Source organism: Eufriesea mexicana, unplaced genomic scaffold (assembly GCF_001483705.2).
Source record: "Eufriesea mexicana isolate 0111107269 unplaced genomic scaffold, ASM148370v2 scaffold474474821, whole genome shotgun sequence".
Taxonomy (NCBI): domain Eukaryota; kingdom Metazoa; phylum Arthropoda; class Insecta; order Hymenoptera; family Apidae; genus Eufriesea; species Eufriesea mexicana.
Window position 1 is genome coordinate 420760 of NW_016907964.1, and position 19081 is coordinate 439840.

At 33.9% G+C, this 19081-nt stretch overlaps 2 protein-coding genes across 4 annotated transcripts; one reads left to right on the forward strand and one right to left on the reverse strand.

The window, feature by feature from the left end:
- On the reverse strand, positions 1-16111 carry LOC108548610 (putative protein FAM10A4). Of its 2 annotated transcripts, none has more exons than XM_017901646.1 (5): positions 15841-16111; positions 15296-15708; positions 608-817; positions 267-366; positions 1-199 (listed from the first exon to the last, which is right to left on the reverse strand). In XM_017901646.1, exons 1-5 carry the CDS (start codon positions 16109-16111, stop codon positions 138-140), a joined length of 1056 nt encoding a protein of 351 aa, XP_017757135.1. In that variant the 3' UTR covers positions 1-137. The 2 variants fall into 2 exon arrangements, with proteins under 2 accessions (XP_017757135.1, XP_017757129.1); XM_017901640.1 differs by having other exon boundaries at positions 1-211.
- LOC108548596 (sarcalumenin) lies at positions 5562-14382 on the forward strand. Of its 2 annotated transcripts, none has more exons than XM_017901624.1 (10): positions 5562-5803; positions 10174-10251; positions 10318-10403; positions 10520-10709; positions 10785-11921; positions 12156-12272; positions 12456-12685; positions 12764-12955; positions 13018-13281; positions 13387-14382. In XM_017901624.1, the coding sequence occupies exons 1-10, from the start codon at positions 5731-5733 to the stop codon at positions 13765-13767; spliced, it is 2748 nt and encodes a 915-aa protein (XP_017757113.1). In that variant the 5' UTR covers positions 5562-5730; the 3' UTR covers positions 13768-14382. The 2 variants fall into 2 exon arrangements, with proteins under 2 accessions (XP_017757113.1, XP_017757119.1); XM_017901630.1 differs by having other exon boundaries at positions 5563-5803; positions 12513-12685.
- Positions 16112-19081: the final 2970 nt, after the last annotated feature.

Consider the following 19081-nt stretch of genomic DNA (forward strand, 5'->3'; position numbering starts at 1 on the left):
TCATGAATAATTTTCACAATAACTTCTTTAATAAAACCTCGTGTAGTTTCAAATAACGATCATTTTAGACCCAATGTTTAGAACTTTGTAAATTGTCTGAGAATAAATTGTGAAGAAATTTCAAGAACATGCCAGGTCTAATCGAGGCCAACATCGTCCTGTGGTTCTGGTTTTGGAGTGGTCATTCGTGCTCCAGCACCTGAAAACATACCTAATTATATCAAGAATACCATTTAAACCACTTTATTGAAATTTCGAAACCAAACTAGAACAAATAAAGTCCATAATCTTCGGATTGTTTTGATACTTCAAGATATTTGCCGGATTTGCAGAGATTTCTTTAAACGCCTCGGCTATTTCAGGATCCTGTAAAACAAAAATTAATATTATTATTACAATATACAAGAGATCAAAATTAACGTAGCATAAAAATTTACAATTATATGAAGATCATGCTATTGACTTTAATATTTTTCCTAGTATTAAAGTACATGGAAAATATGTACATACTTTAAAAATTCTTTGTTACTTTGAAACCAGAATAGCATTATCTATAGTATCTGAAATATATAAATGTTATTGAATGGATTGGTTAATCGATATTTACCTTAATAGCATTGAGAGTTCCTATATCATTTAAAAATTTGTAAAAATCAGCCATTTTTTCTCCGCTAAAATCAGTTTGAGAGGTACGAGTATTCTCTTCATAAGTTTTCACATTCTCCCGGGTTTTGTTCAGTCTTTCTTTTACCTCATGCTCTAACTTCTCTTGCATCTTACGGACTTTCTTTCTTTTATGTTCCTCGATCTTTCGTGCCTGTAATGAAAATTGTAACATTTTAAAACTATTCATACAAAACTTTGTATGTCTATGAAATTGTAGAACGTAAAAATGTATCGAATGTTAAATCTAGCTAATATTTTATCTTTCGAACTGCACGTAGGTTAAGAACGATATACTAGATTGAATAGTAAGTTCATTCACTTCTTGGTGAAGTTTCGTGTGCATTTCCAGAAATGTTATAAACATGTCATTTTTGTTGTATCTATTTTTAATAAAATTCATGTGACCATTTTTAATAAAAAGAAATGATTATATCAAAAATAATTGCAATTTAAATTCGCGATTATATTCGCAACATTTCAGACTACTGGAGCATTTACTACTGATATTTACGTTTAATTTTTTCAGAAAACATATGTAAAAGCATACAGATACACATTTATCGATACAAAGATTACAAAATTTCAGAACGATATGTACATTACTGATTAAATATTTTAACGTTCTTTTAAAAAAATACCGGCTAAGTTGCATAGAAAGGCGGCATTCTAATCGCACTCTTCCGTGAAAGGAGTAATAGGTTCAGGAACCTATCCAAATACTAAATCATAATGACGTGAAACACTTCTGTTTAAGCCGCATTGTGACCTCATACGATTACGAGCTTATTATAGATTGCGTACCAGCCAATTTGGCCAGTAAACTTCGTTTTCAGAATCCATATTTTTCCGTGTAACTGTTCTCATTACACTTTTTCACGATTCAGTTATCTCAATGGCCCTCCTTTTGTAATTATGCCTTTCATTTTAACCCTTTGCTTCATAATGTCAAATCAAACTCATAATGCAAGAATTATAATATCGATTTAAACTTTAACCAACAATTTAGCAATTAGAAAGTAACTAATAGGAATAATACTTGCTCATTTAACGCTATATACTATCTATTTAAGTTATAAAAATTGTTATTACCACATGATCTTTAATATCAATGTGATATTAAGTTAATTAAAATTGGAATATATTTCGCAGAATATGTAAAGAATAAATTCGATTAGCATTTGCTCAGATGTTTCTTATATTCCATACCTAAACAGTGAATGTATTATGGCTTTGCAATTCGTATTTTGCCGTATCACTGGATATCGTACAATTTTCACTGTTCATAACCTCAAAGAACCACTAAAATAATTTTTGTAAAATTTTTTAAATCCTAAAATAAAATTTCGAAAATAAATATGATCTTGACTGCTACAAATATTTTCTATTTTAATCAAAATTCTAAAATTGATATGATGCTCCTTGAAGAATCTCATCTCATGTCTCCTGTGCTTTCACGCTGTCCTTACGAAAGAAAACGATAGCATTACCCTTGTCTTCCGAAAAACAATTAATACCAAGATAAAATTCCGTAAAGGATTATTTGTCGACATGATATACTGTTCTGGCAAATATGCTTATCGAGATTTCAAAGAGGTTATGGGAATTACTTATGCACTGATTTGTGCTCCATTATCCGAGTCACATAATCGAGACTGATGCTTAAACATTTCACCCTCTCGGTAACAATGGAAAAATTCTCTAACATTCAAGCTATTTAAGCCTCTGTTTTACAGATTCAAGGAAACAATATGAATTAAAATGTCATATAACTGGTACTTTTAGCGCCACCAAGAACAAGCAATTAAGAAGATACAATGCTGTAGCGAAGATTACTGAAAATAATATACAAATGTAACATTTAATTTCTTTTACGATAAAATAGTTCTGTTTATTATATTAACAAAAGAAAGAAAGAGGAAAGGATAATTAAATTTTGTAAAAAATAGATAATAGTGAAAATATTAATATACCAAAAAATAAAACTTTTTATACTACCAATAACGATTTCTGTAACTTTAAAATCAAGTAACACCAATTGTGGACCTGGAAAGAAAAGTGGAATAAGTAAAACTGTAATTAGAGAAAATTGTATGTATAGATGAATAGAAATAGAAAAATCTATGCGTTTCCAAACATAAAAACACATTACTGTAAATACAAATAAAAGCTTGGGAATTCTTAAATAAATCTAAAAATGTATTTATGTGACTTTTCTATCGACTCTTTATAAACCTAACCTCTAAAACTCAAATATACAATCTTCTCGTAACGACTGACCGGCATTTACACATTCGTTGGCGTGTAAACCAGCGTCTGAATCAATAAAAAATATCTAATTCGAGATTAATGGACATTCAAAATGCGACTGAACCATCCGAGAAATGCAGAAAAAGTTTTCACAACGAATCAACAATGTAAAGATAACAAGAAAGGACAAGGGAGAGTACACGGAAGATAGCAGTGGAGAGAGTGAGCAGACGCGAGAACTTTTGCACGAGGGAAGCACCACCTTATACGGCGGCGACCCGGGCTTCTAAATATAAAGGCGCCCGTCGTTTCGATGCTCCTCTCTGTCCGAGCACGCGTACATTTCGCGGCGAATCTCTTCTCTTTGCTACACGCGCCACAGCCGCGCTCTCTCGTAGGCACAGTCGATAACAGGCGGTTGGAATTTCGCTAATATAACGTTGCACAAGAGATGTCTCTTTTTGTCGCGCTTCTCTTAAGTGTTCCTATAGTCCCAAACCTAAAAGTTACAAGCCAATTTTTCACGTTTTGTGAAATTTTTTCAAATAATGCTGAAATAGTAAGAATTTCAAATAATGAAGATATCATACGTACATTTTTGTCGAGTTACTGTTATCATTGGAGTTTCATTCTTATTTACAGATATACCTTTGTTATTGTAATCGGAGAACCAAGTATTTAACCATACTTTATATTGAATTACACATGTTTGGGAAATTTGTCAAGGATTAAAAAAAAGTTGCAAATTATTAAAAATTATTGAAATAATTAAAATTGTATCAAACTATATTTGAAATTGAAGAAATTTGCATATTGGTTTGTTTAAGGTACGAAATATAATATTTCAGATATGATAACCTATGATACAAGTGCAATATTTAAAAAATTGATATTTGATTGTATCGACGAAGATAGATCGAATTTCAAGAATTAATTTCATACTATTTTTAATTTGAAAGGATTAAAAAATCGAGTAGCTAAATTTTTGATAACTCTACTAATTATGTACGTTACATAAGATTTCCAGAATTATAATGTTTCGTCACAATTGCATATTCTATTAACGTAATTAGAACAATCTTGTAATACTTCTAAAATATTTTGCTAATATATATGCCAAAAATCATTATAATTATTCATTCAATTGATTTAGGATATTTTAAGAAAAGTATTTGTATTTATACAATACTATTTTGTGACATTCTTCAATGAAAACGTGAATTTATTGCAACCCTAAAATATTTAAAAAAATTCGAAAATCGAGTTATCCCACATGCCTATATATTGTATAAAATCGATCATATAATTATACTTACATTTCAAAGACTAATTTCTCAAACTATTACAGATGCAATGTTATTCGACTAAGATTGCCGATTTATTTTCACTACTAAAACCAACATACGTTCCTCAAGATCAACAATTTCCTCTCCAACGACGAACTTTCATCGGTAATTCGATTACGTTTCCGCCGATTTCCATAACGACCTTGTCCTCATATCACGCATGTATTTTGGGAATTCTACGACTGCGACGCTTATAATTGGCTCGTATTAACTAACTACATGTCTTCGATAAACCTTCGTAATTTTCACCGCGGAGACAAAGGATATTTACGAAAGATCTATGCGCTTATTTATAAACCTCTATTTTTATACTCGTCACGAATTTCCGGCATCGACTTTCTTCGCCTGGCCACCGGAATCCTAAGGGTAATACCATAGGTATCAGCAAGGGAACATAGCAACCGAAAAAAATAGTCGATGACGGACATTTGCCGTAAATAAAAAAAGGAAATATACAGAAGAAGGAGCCACGAGGTGGGGTATGCGACGAAGACGACAACGACGGAAACGAGGTTGCGGATGACGTGGAAGCTAGGTCGAAACGTGTGCAGGATCTCCGTGCACGATCCACTAGTCAATGTCTTAGCAGTCTGTCAGCCAGGTAGACCCTGCAAACCCGAGAAAACCGGGCCGCCGAGAGGTATTTTTAAAACTGCCACTCTACGAGCAGTATCTGCGGATTGAACAAAATAAAGATTGGTTGATTCAATAACGGATTCGCTCAGACATCTCTTGTCTACCACATAAAAACCAAACCGTCATTTTACAGGTCATTGCTAGTCCAAGCTGAAAGCAACGCTTCATCGGGCTCGTTCAAGCCGTGGTATTCGATCAAGCCTTAATCTCAGAATGTTCTTTAGGCTTCTCTGACCAATGCGACAATTTTGGCAAAGAACTTTCCAATTTCTCCATTTCAAAATCATATCTTTACTCGCTACAAAGATTCGATAAAGTCTGATAAATTATCAACGAAGCTAGGTTCAGATTTAATCCACCATCCAGGTGGTAACCACTGTAATCCACTTCATACGAACCTAAAGCTCACATTGTACTTAACTAGCCGCCTCTCCCAATGGAAGTCACCACCAAGGCACCTTCGACCTTTCTAAAGTCACTAGAACCCACGCTTCTCTCTCCGAATTGGATCACCAGACATCCTAACTTCCCCATACAGTTTAATTTTAATACCAGCCGTTGAACCAACGAGAGGGGATTCGTTCTCACTCGGTTCTACTTGGTAGCGACAAGAGGACCAGGAAAACCGCGGGCAGAATCCCGTAGATCAGGCGGGAAAAAACGAGAAAATGGTAGCTCGCGTGGTCCGGCTGTGGGGTGAGAAGTAGAGGGGCGTCTTCAGGGTTTGGCGGTAGTGACAATGCCAGTTCCTCGCGGGCGAGTTGGAGTCGAAGGCGACTATCGAGTGAGACGAGCTGCCAGCCCTGGCTCATCGTGTAGTGCCTAGTGAAACGAGATGACGGGCTCGCGGCTGAGACCCGCGTACTTCGTGGGCCTCTTCCTGACCCTTCTAGCCGTTGCCTTACAGGGTGAGTAGCCCTCGATGGGCCCTTCCAACCACGGAGATGCCTCTACCCCGTTGACCTTGCACCGCCATCCTGCATCTCTTTCGATTCTTCCGCGAGCGTTCGTCTTTGGGGACATTAATCGTAACACGAGTGTTTTCTGGTACTATCGTACTGTTCTTTTTACTAAGTGGCCAACGCATCCCTTGGAGCTTCGTTGAACAGTTTGTGACGATTCGAGAGACGACCCTTAATGATCTGTGACAATTTTTTAAAAGATGATTTCTCGTGAAGTCGATGAGAAGACTTCTTAGAAATCAATGGTGAGGTCTTTCCATCTCGTGTATAATTTATCCAAAGATCTCTCCGTTTAACGTTGCCCAACATCCAGGTGCCCGAAGAAAGCTGGTCCTTCTCCTTATTCTTGTACTAATTCGTGGAATTTTAAATTCGAGCATTCGTGCCAAGATTTTAATACAGGGACGTATCCTACGTTATCGTAAACACACTTCCGTTTTACACTTCACGCTTTTTCCTCTTTTTGTCCTTCGTGGTACTCCTTGATCCTGATCGAAGAGTACGCGGCGTGCATCAAACAAATCTGTGCACCGACATCGTCGTTTGTTTCCGCGTTATTTTTAACGAATCGTCACGCGACACTTTTTTAGAATATATCTACCCAACGTTTATTCGCGTTAATTATAATATATATGATATATAATAAAAAGCGACGGCTTGCCTGTTCGCAACTGTGATTCATGACGTGTATCATCTCGAAGACAACTGGCATTGATCGTAGGTCTAAGGATCAGCAGTTTCGTCCTTCTGGTCCTTCTTCGAACGCTATAGATCTTGGTAGATTTTTCGTCATGTAGGCGTCAGTGTGACCAGGTTTCTAGAAGTTTTAGCGGTCGATGATGTGGATGACGTGATGACGAGCGTGTGACGATTGATGAAGGTCAATGTTACGTAAAGTCACTGGTGTGCGTCATCAGTGCCTGGCTCGTCGAGCCTCTTCAGCATCGAGCAGACGTACGATCGAACTGATGAACCTACGATCCTGTTGCATCATTACTGTTTTGTCAGGTCGATACCGTTCAACGAGCAAACATTTCTTTCCCATTCGACATTGCCAATCGTTTCTTCGAAAATTTGCATTTGTATAGTCGATTTAATCTCACGTGTCTCATCCTATTCGAATTGATGGTTAATATTTCTTCATAGAATAAAATCGCTTTGTCTTATATATGGCAAATAGAAATAATCAAATTGAGAAAATAAACGTTCTTGCATTTTTCTTTTTTCTTTTTCTTTCCTTGAGTTATTTTAAGATTTTGGTTTCCGGTAAGGATAGAAGGTGGATTTAAATTTCGTCGATTAGTGTTCTTTCTACTTTCTTCTCTTTTTCGTTCTTGGTATATAAGACATTTATTATTGACTTGAAATGTAGTTAGAGAACGTCGATAATAGTATTTTGGTTAAATTAACGAAACGAAACGAGACGGTGATCGAGTAAAAGATTTTGATCGTGGATTCAAGGATTTGTTATTTTGGGAATCGATGGAAACCGACTGTCAACAACTTGCAAATAATTACATAAGGACAGACATAAATCCGTGCCAGATTCGCTCTAATTTCTGTGAATTCCGTTTAAAGCGATACTTGAACCAAACATAATGTCCATGCTAATACATAACGCGAGAACGATAAAAAGGTGTGATTAACATTTGTAAACACTTGTAAATTAAAATTAAACACGATATAGTTTTGTAACATAAGTTGATGTAAACACACGATATTTAAAATTCTATGAATTACTGTAAATATGTAGTATTGATACCATGACACTTTCATTATTATATTCCTTAAAGTGTACAATGCGAAAATGTAACTTTCAAAATAAACTATTATTATTAATATAAAATAATTATTTTCGTTGTTCTTAAATAACAGTTTAGTGTCTTCATTAACTTTGATATAAAATCACTTTTGTGTAGAAATTTTTGTGGAGAGTTAACAATACATATTTGAGCAGGACTAATTTTTATAGCAAAAAGATTAAAGACTATACATGCCACATAGCACGGAACAAGACTTCAGATTCTATCTTTATCCTTGGTGGCTATGCTTGCCAAACGACAGCTGCTTACCTCTACTTCCATTACCCGTATCTTGACATTTTCGAGGATTATTTTGCAACATACATAATTTCAACATATTATCTTACAGATCTCTAGAATCTAAAATTAATGTATTGCATGAAAATTAGCAATAATTATTCTTCAGGTGTGATTTACTACTCTGTTTGTTCTTGCAATATTCAATAACGAAACACTAAATCTAAACCAAAATAATACCTTGAAATCGAATTTGAGACAGAAATCAAAGGTAAAGGTGAAACGGAGCAACATTTGTAACATTTGACAAATTCTGTAAATTATAGTAAAGATACGAAACATTGCGAAATAATAAGCAAATGACTTTTGCTAAGATATTCTGCTTTTGGTTTTATGGGACATAATAAATGCGATAACGAAGCATGTAAAATGGTAAGATCTCGTGCCAAATGTACTGGCACGTGTGATGTAACGATGAAAATTTACGAACAATACATGCTTCGAATTTTCCTCTCATCTATACTTATAAGCTAATTAAATTTCGCCATGGAAATTGCACCAGTTAAAAAATAAGGCTTCTAAGTCTACACCAATTTTTCACTTTGAGAAATTCCTTAGTTAAACCATAATTGTTAACTGTTCCTCTTTTCTCTCTGTTGATTCTGCTCTTTGGTTTATTGCTGTTTCAATAAACACATTAATCACTGTATCGACCATGTCGATCTTTTCCATATCGTTGAAGAATTTTGGTTAAAATGTTTGAACTTTTTCACAGGGAATAATCGATAAAAATACGTTTCGCTCATCCAATATATAAATATTTTCAAGTGTTGCTCGGCTCAAAGCCGCCTACTCGTTGCTAAACTTAGAAACCGGCCTCCTGGTCCCAGGTACTGCCTAGAAAGATGATATCGACATTTTCATCGACTGAGATTTTACATACGGTGCCACATATTAAAACACTAAATGCTGAGTATTCATGTCCTTAGAAACAAATGTGCAGAGGTATTGACAAACTTCATTTGAAATCAGTGAATCGACTGTTCATTGTTCTTAACAGGGCCTCAACCTTGAATCATAAGTGCTCACTTGAGTTCAATTGATAAACGTTTTTCCTGGTGGTTTCTATTTGATAGATTTAAAGAAAATATTGCTTAATTTCAAAACATGTGATGTTGAGTACTGAACTATTTAAAAGTATTCAAATAGTTTCTTGTAATATCTTGTTTGCGAATATTAGTTCATTTTTCTTTAATTGATTTAACGTAGAAGTATCAATTGAAATATTTATGCACATGCTATGGTTTTCTTCCACTTGTGTATTATTTTCAAATCTTTTTTGCGTATAGTTATTATTGTAATCTTCCACAATTAGTAAGTGGTAATTCATTCCATATTGTTCAATAGTTGCTTAGACATCAAAATCTCGCATTTTGGAATATATTCAAAGTGTTAATGCTTCATCAATTACCAAGTATAATGCTAATTAACTATCTTTATAAGTTTTCTTAGATTTACAAACACAATTTTTAGTTGTGAATCACACTGTGCATTATTATTTTGGTAATGATGTCATTAATATTATCTTTAGCTTATCTTCATTCGAAGCTATTCAGTTTCTTTCAATGTACAAGATAAAAGTACATAATCTGAAACGAATTAAAAGTATTTTGGTTTCCATTGAAATTCTATAAAGTATTTCAGTGTCTATGGAGTTCCTGATAATCGCTTGTCATTAGTTCTCTGGTTATCTTCAACAATAGCACCTATTTTTTACTACCTGCTAGAACCTCGATCAAGCATGGTTGTTGTTTCTGCACACCTGTCATTGTTCGAGCACGCGCTCAACCCAAACGGTGTGTAACGACTTTGACAAGATCTTGCGTCACTTGGGTCAGATATTTTTGGTAGTCGCGTGGCGTTAAACTCTCTTGCTAAGCTCCGTGCTGGGTTATCTAATACTCCGCACCTTCTTTTGGCACCGCATGTTTAGCATAGTGAGAACTCTCGATGAGAATTCCTGGCAGCCAAAGAATCAGCATAGAATCAAGCCAACCGTAAAATCTTTGCAAAACTCGTAGAAAAGAAAAATATTTCCTATTAACGCTTCTTCTCGATACTTATACATGCGTGAATGATTATTAGCAAATCCATAAATCCTCGTTGCTTAATAAAATTAAAGATGTCAGAATCAGTGTGTAAAAGAATACAAAGTGTTCTTGCGAAACACAAGAAGTGGTTGATGAATGTTTTATAACAATCCAACTCGCATTTCAGGAGTGCAAAGCGAAGAGATACCGCCAGAGGATCTGTGTCGACCATATATTGAGAAGGCGTTAAAGGACCTCGGTACAGGTAATGTTAAAATATCGAGGGATATTCAACTGGAGCACAGCGATTTCTAGAATGTTTCGTTTGAAGGATCTTTGGAGCAGACCAGTGCCGAGGCTGGGACCGATGCCGATAAAGAGAGTCAAGAAGAAGAAGCAAAACCTGCGAGCGAAGAAGTAAGAGTATTATTTCAACTAAAATACTGATATTAAATATACACGCAAATGTCGATCATAGATTGAAATATAAATTCATAAAGCTAAGATCAAGGACATTACTTCTGTCACTGTAGGATGGCGAGTCAGCAACCGATGCTTCAAAGGAAGATGTAGCAACTGAAGAGGACAAACAGGAATCAGCAGAAACTGAAACTGCAGAAAGTGCCGAACAAGCTGAGCAGGAGATCGACAAAGCATCCGCAGAGCAAAGTGCTGGAGCTGGGGAAGAACAAGAGAGTGCTGAAGGTGGTGATGCAGAAGGAGGTAATGGAGGTGCCTCTGCTAGAAAGATGAAACTTATTTATTATAGAAATATTATAAACATTTTATTTACTACAGCTGAAGATGAACAACCTGATGAAAAATCTGGAGAAACAGATAAAGGAACAGAGGAAGATAAAGAAGAATCTGTTGAACAAGCGGAAGCGGATGCTGCAGATTCCGGCCAGGAAGATACCGAAGATAAGTCTGGTGAGGGCGAACAGGTAGATGAAGGAAAATCTGACGAAGAAGCGCAAACGGACGCTGAAAAATCCGAAGAAGAACAACAGGCAGATTCGGAAAAATCCGAAGAAGGACAAGCAGATACTGAAAAATCTGACGAAGAAGCTCAAGTAGCTGGAAAATCCGACGAAGAGGCGCAGGATGGTGATGAAAAATCCGACGAAGCACAGGCCGAAGGAGAATCGGCTGAAGAAGCGAAACTCGACGAGGAGAAATCCGACGAAGAAACCAAGACTGAAGAAGTAAAGTCTGGGGGAGAGAAAGATGAAATCGAAGACGAAACGACTGATTCAAAGGCGGAAGAGACGGAGGAAGCTGTTTCTCGAGAAGATGGTGAAAAAGACGAAGATAGTAAAGCTGAAGAAGATGGTCAATCTCCGGAACAACAAGTAAGCGAAGAAGAAGCAAAAGAAGAGAGTAAAGAAGGTGGGGGTGAAAGTGCTGAGGGTGAAGCAACGGAGGAATTAAAGGAAAGCGAGGAGGCTAAGGAACCTAAATCTGAGGAAGAAGCTACAAAATCGGCGGAAGAAGAAGAAGAAGCGAAGAAGGAAACTGAAGAATCGAAGGAAGGTGAAGAAGCTAAATCTGAGGATGAGGGGGCAAAATCCGTAGAAGATACCAAATCAGAAGAGAAAGAAGCTGCGCAACCAAAATCTCGTGCTAGGCGAGAAGTTGGCGAAGAAGAAGGCGAGGAGGATGCTGAAGGCTCGAAAGAAGCAGAAGAAAGCGAGGAAGAAGAACCTACCCCCGAAGAAGATTTGATCCAAGAGATAGTGGTACCGGAGAATTTACGACCACGTGATCATATAAATCAACTGTTAAAACTAGATGAGGAGAATGAAGAGAAAGAGCGAGCCATCCAGAAGAACGGAGATGTTGTGCTAAAAGAACTGAAGAGGGTTTACGATAATGCTATTCAGCCATTGGAATCCTTGTATAAATACAGAGACTTAAGCAATAGACATTTTGGTGGTAAGCATAATTAACCAAATAAATACGGTAAGATATTCTAAGATCTATTAATTGCTTAAAAAAGAAAGCACGATTCAATGACGAATTACTTGCATAAATGCTATTGAATTTTCTATATTTTGGAAGAAGAATGGCTTATCTCTTCTCATGATATTGATCCTCAAAACAATATCCGAAAAAAATCAGTACAAATTGTTGATATTCAACAGTTAAATATGTAACATGTTCTTGTAGATCCAGAAATATTTTCCAAACCACTAGTTCTTTTCATGGGTCCGTGGAGCGGTGGGAAATCTTCCATCATAAACTATTTACTCAATATCGAGTACAAGCAGACATCGTTAAGGACAGGTGCGTAAGTAGCGAGAAACGAAGAAAGTAGTGAGAATTTGTTGTGCGAGGATGCTTCGACTTACTTCACATTGACGCTTAATTAAGTCGGCCGTGATCACGCCTTCGAATAGTAAACAATGCTGATGTAAAGATTTAGTGGTAGAAGCATGCTAGGAGCATGAATATACAGATAGTGTTTAGGTGGTTTGAGAGAGTGCTTAGAGGAGCAATGCAAAACGCCAAATGGAAATGACACAGGAGCCGAGCCATCTCCGGCCTACTTCAATATTATAATGCACGGAGAGGAAGAGGAGATTCTCGATGGTACGCAGCTCGCCGCTGACTGGACTTTCTCTGGATTACAAAAATTCGGCCAAGGATTGCTCGATCGTCTTAAAGGTTTACGGCTTGATAATAAGTTACTAGAAAAAGTGAGTATTTTAATCTACAAAAAATTCCTCAAAGTTATTATTGTGCTGAAGTTCAACAAACAATTTATACATTACCAGGTCAATATCGTGGAGATACCAGGAATTTTAGAAATCCGAAAACAGGTCCAACGTTTGTTCCCGTTTAACGATGCATGTCAATGGTTCATTGACCGTGCGGACATAATATTTTTAGTATACGATCCATCCAAGTTGGACGTTGGGCCAGAAACAGAAGCAATCCTTGACCAATTGAAAGGAAGGGAGCATCAGGTAAACCTCGATATTAAGTTTCAGATATGTTGACACTAAGGTAATGCGAACTTCCGCAACAGACACGCATCATTCTTAACAAAGCTGATCAAGTAAAACCAGAGGAGTTAATGAGAGTGCAAGGCGCTCTGATCTGGAATATATCGCCACTGATGTCTAGCGCTGAGCCACCGATAATGTACTCTACATCGTTGTGGTCGATACCATATGAAGCTGGTGCACCCACCAGATTACTGTATGCTCAGGAACGTGCATTCCTACGCGACCTGCGTACTGCCATTGACAAACGTGTCGAGCATAAGATTGCAAGCGCCAGGAGATTCGCTGTAAGTTATTGCGTTTACTTCCTTGTCGACGTATTTTTCAATTATTCATTTCTTATCTTCAATTGCTGAAATGTTCTATCTTCTTCTTTTTACGTGTACTTACAGGTACGAGTGCGCAATCATGCTAAAATGGTAGATTGCTACCTAACCACATACTACAATCACAAGACGTTCTTTGGAAACAAAAAAGAAATCAGTGAGAAGATTATCGAGAGTCCACAGGATTATCATATCTACGAGGGTTTAAGCACTCTGAAGAACATATCACGCTATGACTTGCCTGATCCGGACGTCTATCGAGATTTCTTCCGATTGAATCCTCTTTACGACTTCCCTCTACTAAGCTCTACGTGCACATATTTCCGTGGATGTCCTATCAATAGACTCGATGTTGCTATTGCTTACGATTTTCCAGAGCTCGTGGGCAAATATAAAAAGTCAGTAGAGCAAATCATACATGAGTACGAAACAAGTCCTCCTAGTTGAGTATAATCCTACATTCTAAAACAGAGCTCTTGATACCACATAAGGTATAAGGTAAGAGCAAATTGTACAAAACAAAAAGCGAATGAGTGAAAGGAAACGAACATTAGTGTAAGTACATTACTTGATGCAGTACAGAGAAGTTTCGTTCCTGAAACAGCAAGTAGGTTTGGATTGTCTCCAAGTAAAAGTCCAACTGGATCTTAAATGAAAAGAAGAGAATGCGAAACCTAAACAGAATTTTCCTGGAACACAACTTTGCGCAATATATTAAATAGTTCGTTAAAAGATGAGAAGAGACACCGTTTCGGGATATGAAGATATACTGTTGGTTTTGTAGGTAAACAACATAGAATGGTGATATTATGAGGCAAAGCATATGATTGATTAACGGTATGCTTAACATATGCTTAAGTGTATTAGTGGATTGGAATGAATCGAAGATTTCAAGATACCTGTGTTTGGAAAATAGGACAAGTGTTACCATTCCAATCTAAGAAAAGGATAGTGAGTTTCCCTTGAATGTGTTCAAATACAGCTTCGATTACACAGTTTTGGAAAACATATCACAACAATGGTGGGTCCTATTATCTAACACACGAATATTTAAGATGAAAATACAGTGAACTCACGCGATAGACATTTTTGAAACTTAGTGTAATGGTTGTGCTAATTGTAGCACAACATTGTGACACTTTCAACCGTCGGAACATACAACGAAAGCAGTTACATATTAAAAGTATGTAAAATAAAATATATAAAAATATTTCCATTGAGAAAGAGATAAAAATGATCTCTTTTTGAAGCTTTTGTGAAATACCTTGTATAAACAAATTGTGTTCTTATTAAAAGTTATAAATATTTATTTAAAAAAATTATTAGTTACTCGATAATAACTTCCCATGTTGATACATAAACTATATTTCCAATGTAAATGAATATATTGTTTGTTTTAGTAAAAAATTTGATTTTTAATGTACCTTGTGTAAATTAAATGCCTCATATAAATCACTTATTGTTTTGCATTGTGTTATTATTGTTCACACGTGTGATTGATTTTTTGAAAATAAGCAAATTATTTATATTGTTATTATTATTATTATTACTACTACTACTATTGTTATTATTATTAGTAGTAGTATTATTATTATTATTATTATTACTGTTATTTTACTAAAACTATTTTACTAAAATATTGAAATTTAATAGATTTAATTTCTGTATTTTTCAAATAGAAATATTATCAAATAAGTATATTCATCATTGGTGTAAATGTGATATTCTCAATCTCTAATAAAAATTATTTACATAATAAATAAAAATTAATAGATTATAGGAAGTACAATATGTTAATTATATTATACAAATTGCATTATATAATATTACTATGAAAAAGATTATAATGAAAAAATATGTATTTCTAATGTTCTATCTTCAATGTTAAATAACCATATCATCTTTCAAATAACAGAAAATTAAAAAAATATATAGATTATAAAAATAGAAACAATTTATAAAAAAAAGTACTTACATTTGGCGTAACTTCTCGTAGCCACTCATCAGCTTCTTCATCATAGTCAAATTTACAAGCGAGTCTTAAATCATTTGCTGCTTCTTCAAATTTTCCAAGTAGGTAATAGGCCCTTCCTCTAAATTTATGAGCTGCAGCACTATCTGGATTTAGTTCCAAAGCACGATTACAATCTCGAACACAAGCATTAGGCTTATTCATTAATAAGAAAATTTGTCCTCGTTTGGCATAAAGTAATGCTGCTTGTGGATTCATTACAATAGCTTCGGTATAAAGTTCTATAGCTTTCTCATAAGCATTTTCGGCAAATGCTGATACAGCTTCAGAACGTTTAACTTGGGATTCTGCAATTTCTTCTTCTGTTGGTTGTAAAGTAGGATTTCCCATTTTCTGGGGAGCATCTGTATCTGGTTCTAAAATTTAATGTTAATTAAAAATATTAAATGTTATTACAAATTTTATTTAAATTCTAATATTATTAAAAATATGTATATATAAAATTAAGTATTCCAAAAAGAATAAAAGTTGAAATAAATTATATTTACCAATTACTGCGCTCATATCAAGTTCTAAATCACTTTCTTCACTTTCTGATTTAGGTTCTGGTTCTTTAGATGCATTTGTATCTTCAGATCTTTTACTTGGTGATTCACCTTTTTCTGCACGATTTACTTTAGGTATTTTTCCCCCAAAAAATTCAATGAGATCTTTTATAAAATAAAGATTTGGCTGGTGTAGAATTTCAGGATTAGTTTTGCACTTATTAAAAAATTCTTTCACCAATAAAATTTGCTCTGGTTTTATAGGAATAGACATTTTGATACCTAAAAAAGTAATAACTGACTTATACAAAACAGATCATACACGCTTATGTCGTATAAATATGAAGGAAAATTCTAGCAAACGTAAATGCATATGATATACCACTTTATATTACAATATATCAATCACATATGCGAAATACATCAAATGCTACGTAAAAAATTTGTTTCACAATAAAGTTTTATCTTGTAACGTATTCTAACTTTCCGAAATATACAGGAAAGCTAATTATGTACAAGATTTAAAATACCGGTAACTACAATAATTTAAAAATATTTCTAAATTTAAATACTTACCGATAAGAATAGAAAATTTATATGTTTCGATGAAAAAAAATGAAATACAATTTTTAAAATACTTTTATTACTTAAACTATTCTGTAATTATTTGCGTACTCAAAATATGAAATTAATTTTACGTAGAACACAATAAATTGCGCAAGCCATACGAGGTATTGATCATTAAGTCCGATACACAATACCGTATATACAGGAAAGATGAGTATATTTGTGCGCAGAATATCTGATTGGTTCAAATTATTTACAATACATACGAATTATAACATGTTTAGGAATGCAATAACAAATATTAACGCAGAAATAATAAATGAGAATAAAAACATATTATAAATTAAATTGATTTGTTTGATATTTAGTAACAGTATACTAATATTAATTATTAAAAACTTTAAATATCATTTACTAAAAAAGGATATGTGTATGTATTATTAGTATAACAAAAAAAAAATTGAAAACACGATTTATTTATATGTAATTGAATTTTATTATGTATAACTTATAACCTTAATTTTCTATTGTACTTGAATATCAACTTTACTATTCAATTTTAAGAAAGTAATAAAATTTTAAATAATAAAAAGTTTGAATACATAATAGATATTATTTCTTTTAACTATATTACTTAGAAATTAAAGAAATGATAACGCTTTTTTTTGTCCCATTATATTTTCCAGCTTTATTATCTTATACTATGAACTAAATAAATTGCAGTTAAAATCCTCATTATGCTACAGACAAAAATATGATCTAATATTTACAAATGAGGTGTGTAACGCAAGCTTAACAATAAGTTTTCAAAAATTTGATATATATCGACAAGTTCATTACAAGACGGCACAGTATGTGGATATACCTTATCATCCACTCTCATTAAAAATTATCAACAATTACAAGACGGTTCTTCACAGTACACACCAAATCTATATCATAGAAATTACTTTACTGTATAGAAATATCCAGCCACGCTGTAATATATTATGCTGTGCCCTATTGTAAGAAATTGGTTGTTCTCCTCTGCGTAACAGATAACAAAATTATATGTATCTGTTCAAGAAATCTGTTGAAAAAAGTCTAAGACCATTGTCATTCAATTTAATTGTTCGTCACACTATTTACATGTAATTGTTACCTAAAAGTAGCGATAAAGTAGATAACATCTATTCTATGTAGAATTAATTATGATAGATTATTTTAAAATTAACATTATAAATGAGAAAGCAGAAGGAAACCTGAAATGCTAGTTAATTTAAGAGTAATGTATTAGAATAAGAAATGAACGTCATGTACACAGTTATATGAGAGTATCCTCGTGTGAATGAATATGGTAGTTATCACTATATGATTTCCTGTTTAGAAACGTTTACCATTGTCACTTTTATGGCATGATATACTCCTTATTCTATGTTACATGTATGATAAGATACTTTACTGCATTTAAAATGATACATTATTTAGAGACTGTTGCCAAAAGAAAACTTCATACAACGAATACAAAAGTAAGAAGGATGTATGAGACATTAAATAATTATTATTTACCATTGCTTATTATCAATGTTTCTATTACATTTAGATAAAATTAACACGCAGGTATTGTAAAATAATCGTTAATACAAGTTTAGTGTTTTTTTTAATTAGATTTACCACTTCAATTTACCATTCCTTCTTCAAATTATTTTATATATTCGAATTAACAGGAATTTATGAAAGAATTTATTAACATCGGTTTTATTAACATAAGGTCTACAAAAATTATTGCGTGTTACATTTCGTTACATTTTTAACGTTAGTATGTTGGATCGTTTGTTTACAATTTACACGCATCAATAAGTTATGGCAATACGTAGGATAGCTTTCAAATAATATATTTAACATTCGCCATATTCTATGTAGGACGGCCAGTTGAAAACGTTTTATACATTTCCTTCTTATCAAAGGATTAAAAGATATTTTTAGTTCAAAACTGTTTCCTCCGAGAGCAAATTAAATATTCACGTACGAAGTAAATTTAACCTTTAATCGGTTTAAATGTTACGTAGTTTTTAAAATGGAAAACAAATTTTTTGGAAAAAAAAGAAAAGAAAAAAAAAGAATTGATCATCAATTTCAGTGAATATATTTAAAACCAAAATATATTAAATCATAACACGTGGATGCATTCCTTTTCTTCCTTCGAAATCGATTTTCACGAATTCGTGCATTCGTATATGTGTAGTGTGTATGTGTATTGCGTGAATACAAATAGTTTTCGTCTAGAAAAATATTATTCTCAAATTGCGAATGTAAAAGCAACAAAGGATTAGATTTATTTGTCACTTGAAGAAAGTTCAGAGATCGTCAGAGAATAATTTTATATAACAATATGTCGTTTGGTTCTAAAGTAGAATTTCCGTGTCACGCACGAAATTTTTTAATGTTTCCACGGATCTCAAGTAAAATCATTACATCCCGATTTCCGTATAAAATTATAGTTTGCTTTGTACATTTCATTATCCTCTTTTTTTGTTCTTTTTTCTTCTTTGTCGTTAAATCGTGGATCTCGACGCCAGTAAAGATTGTGTGTATATGTGTGTGATAAAGAGTTCACACACGAGTATTTCACATGTGTTTAAATTTCTTTTCAGCCATTAATTACAATCGTTTCACCGAATACGATTATATCGTAACG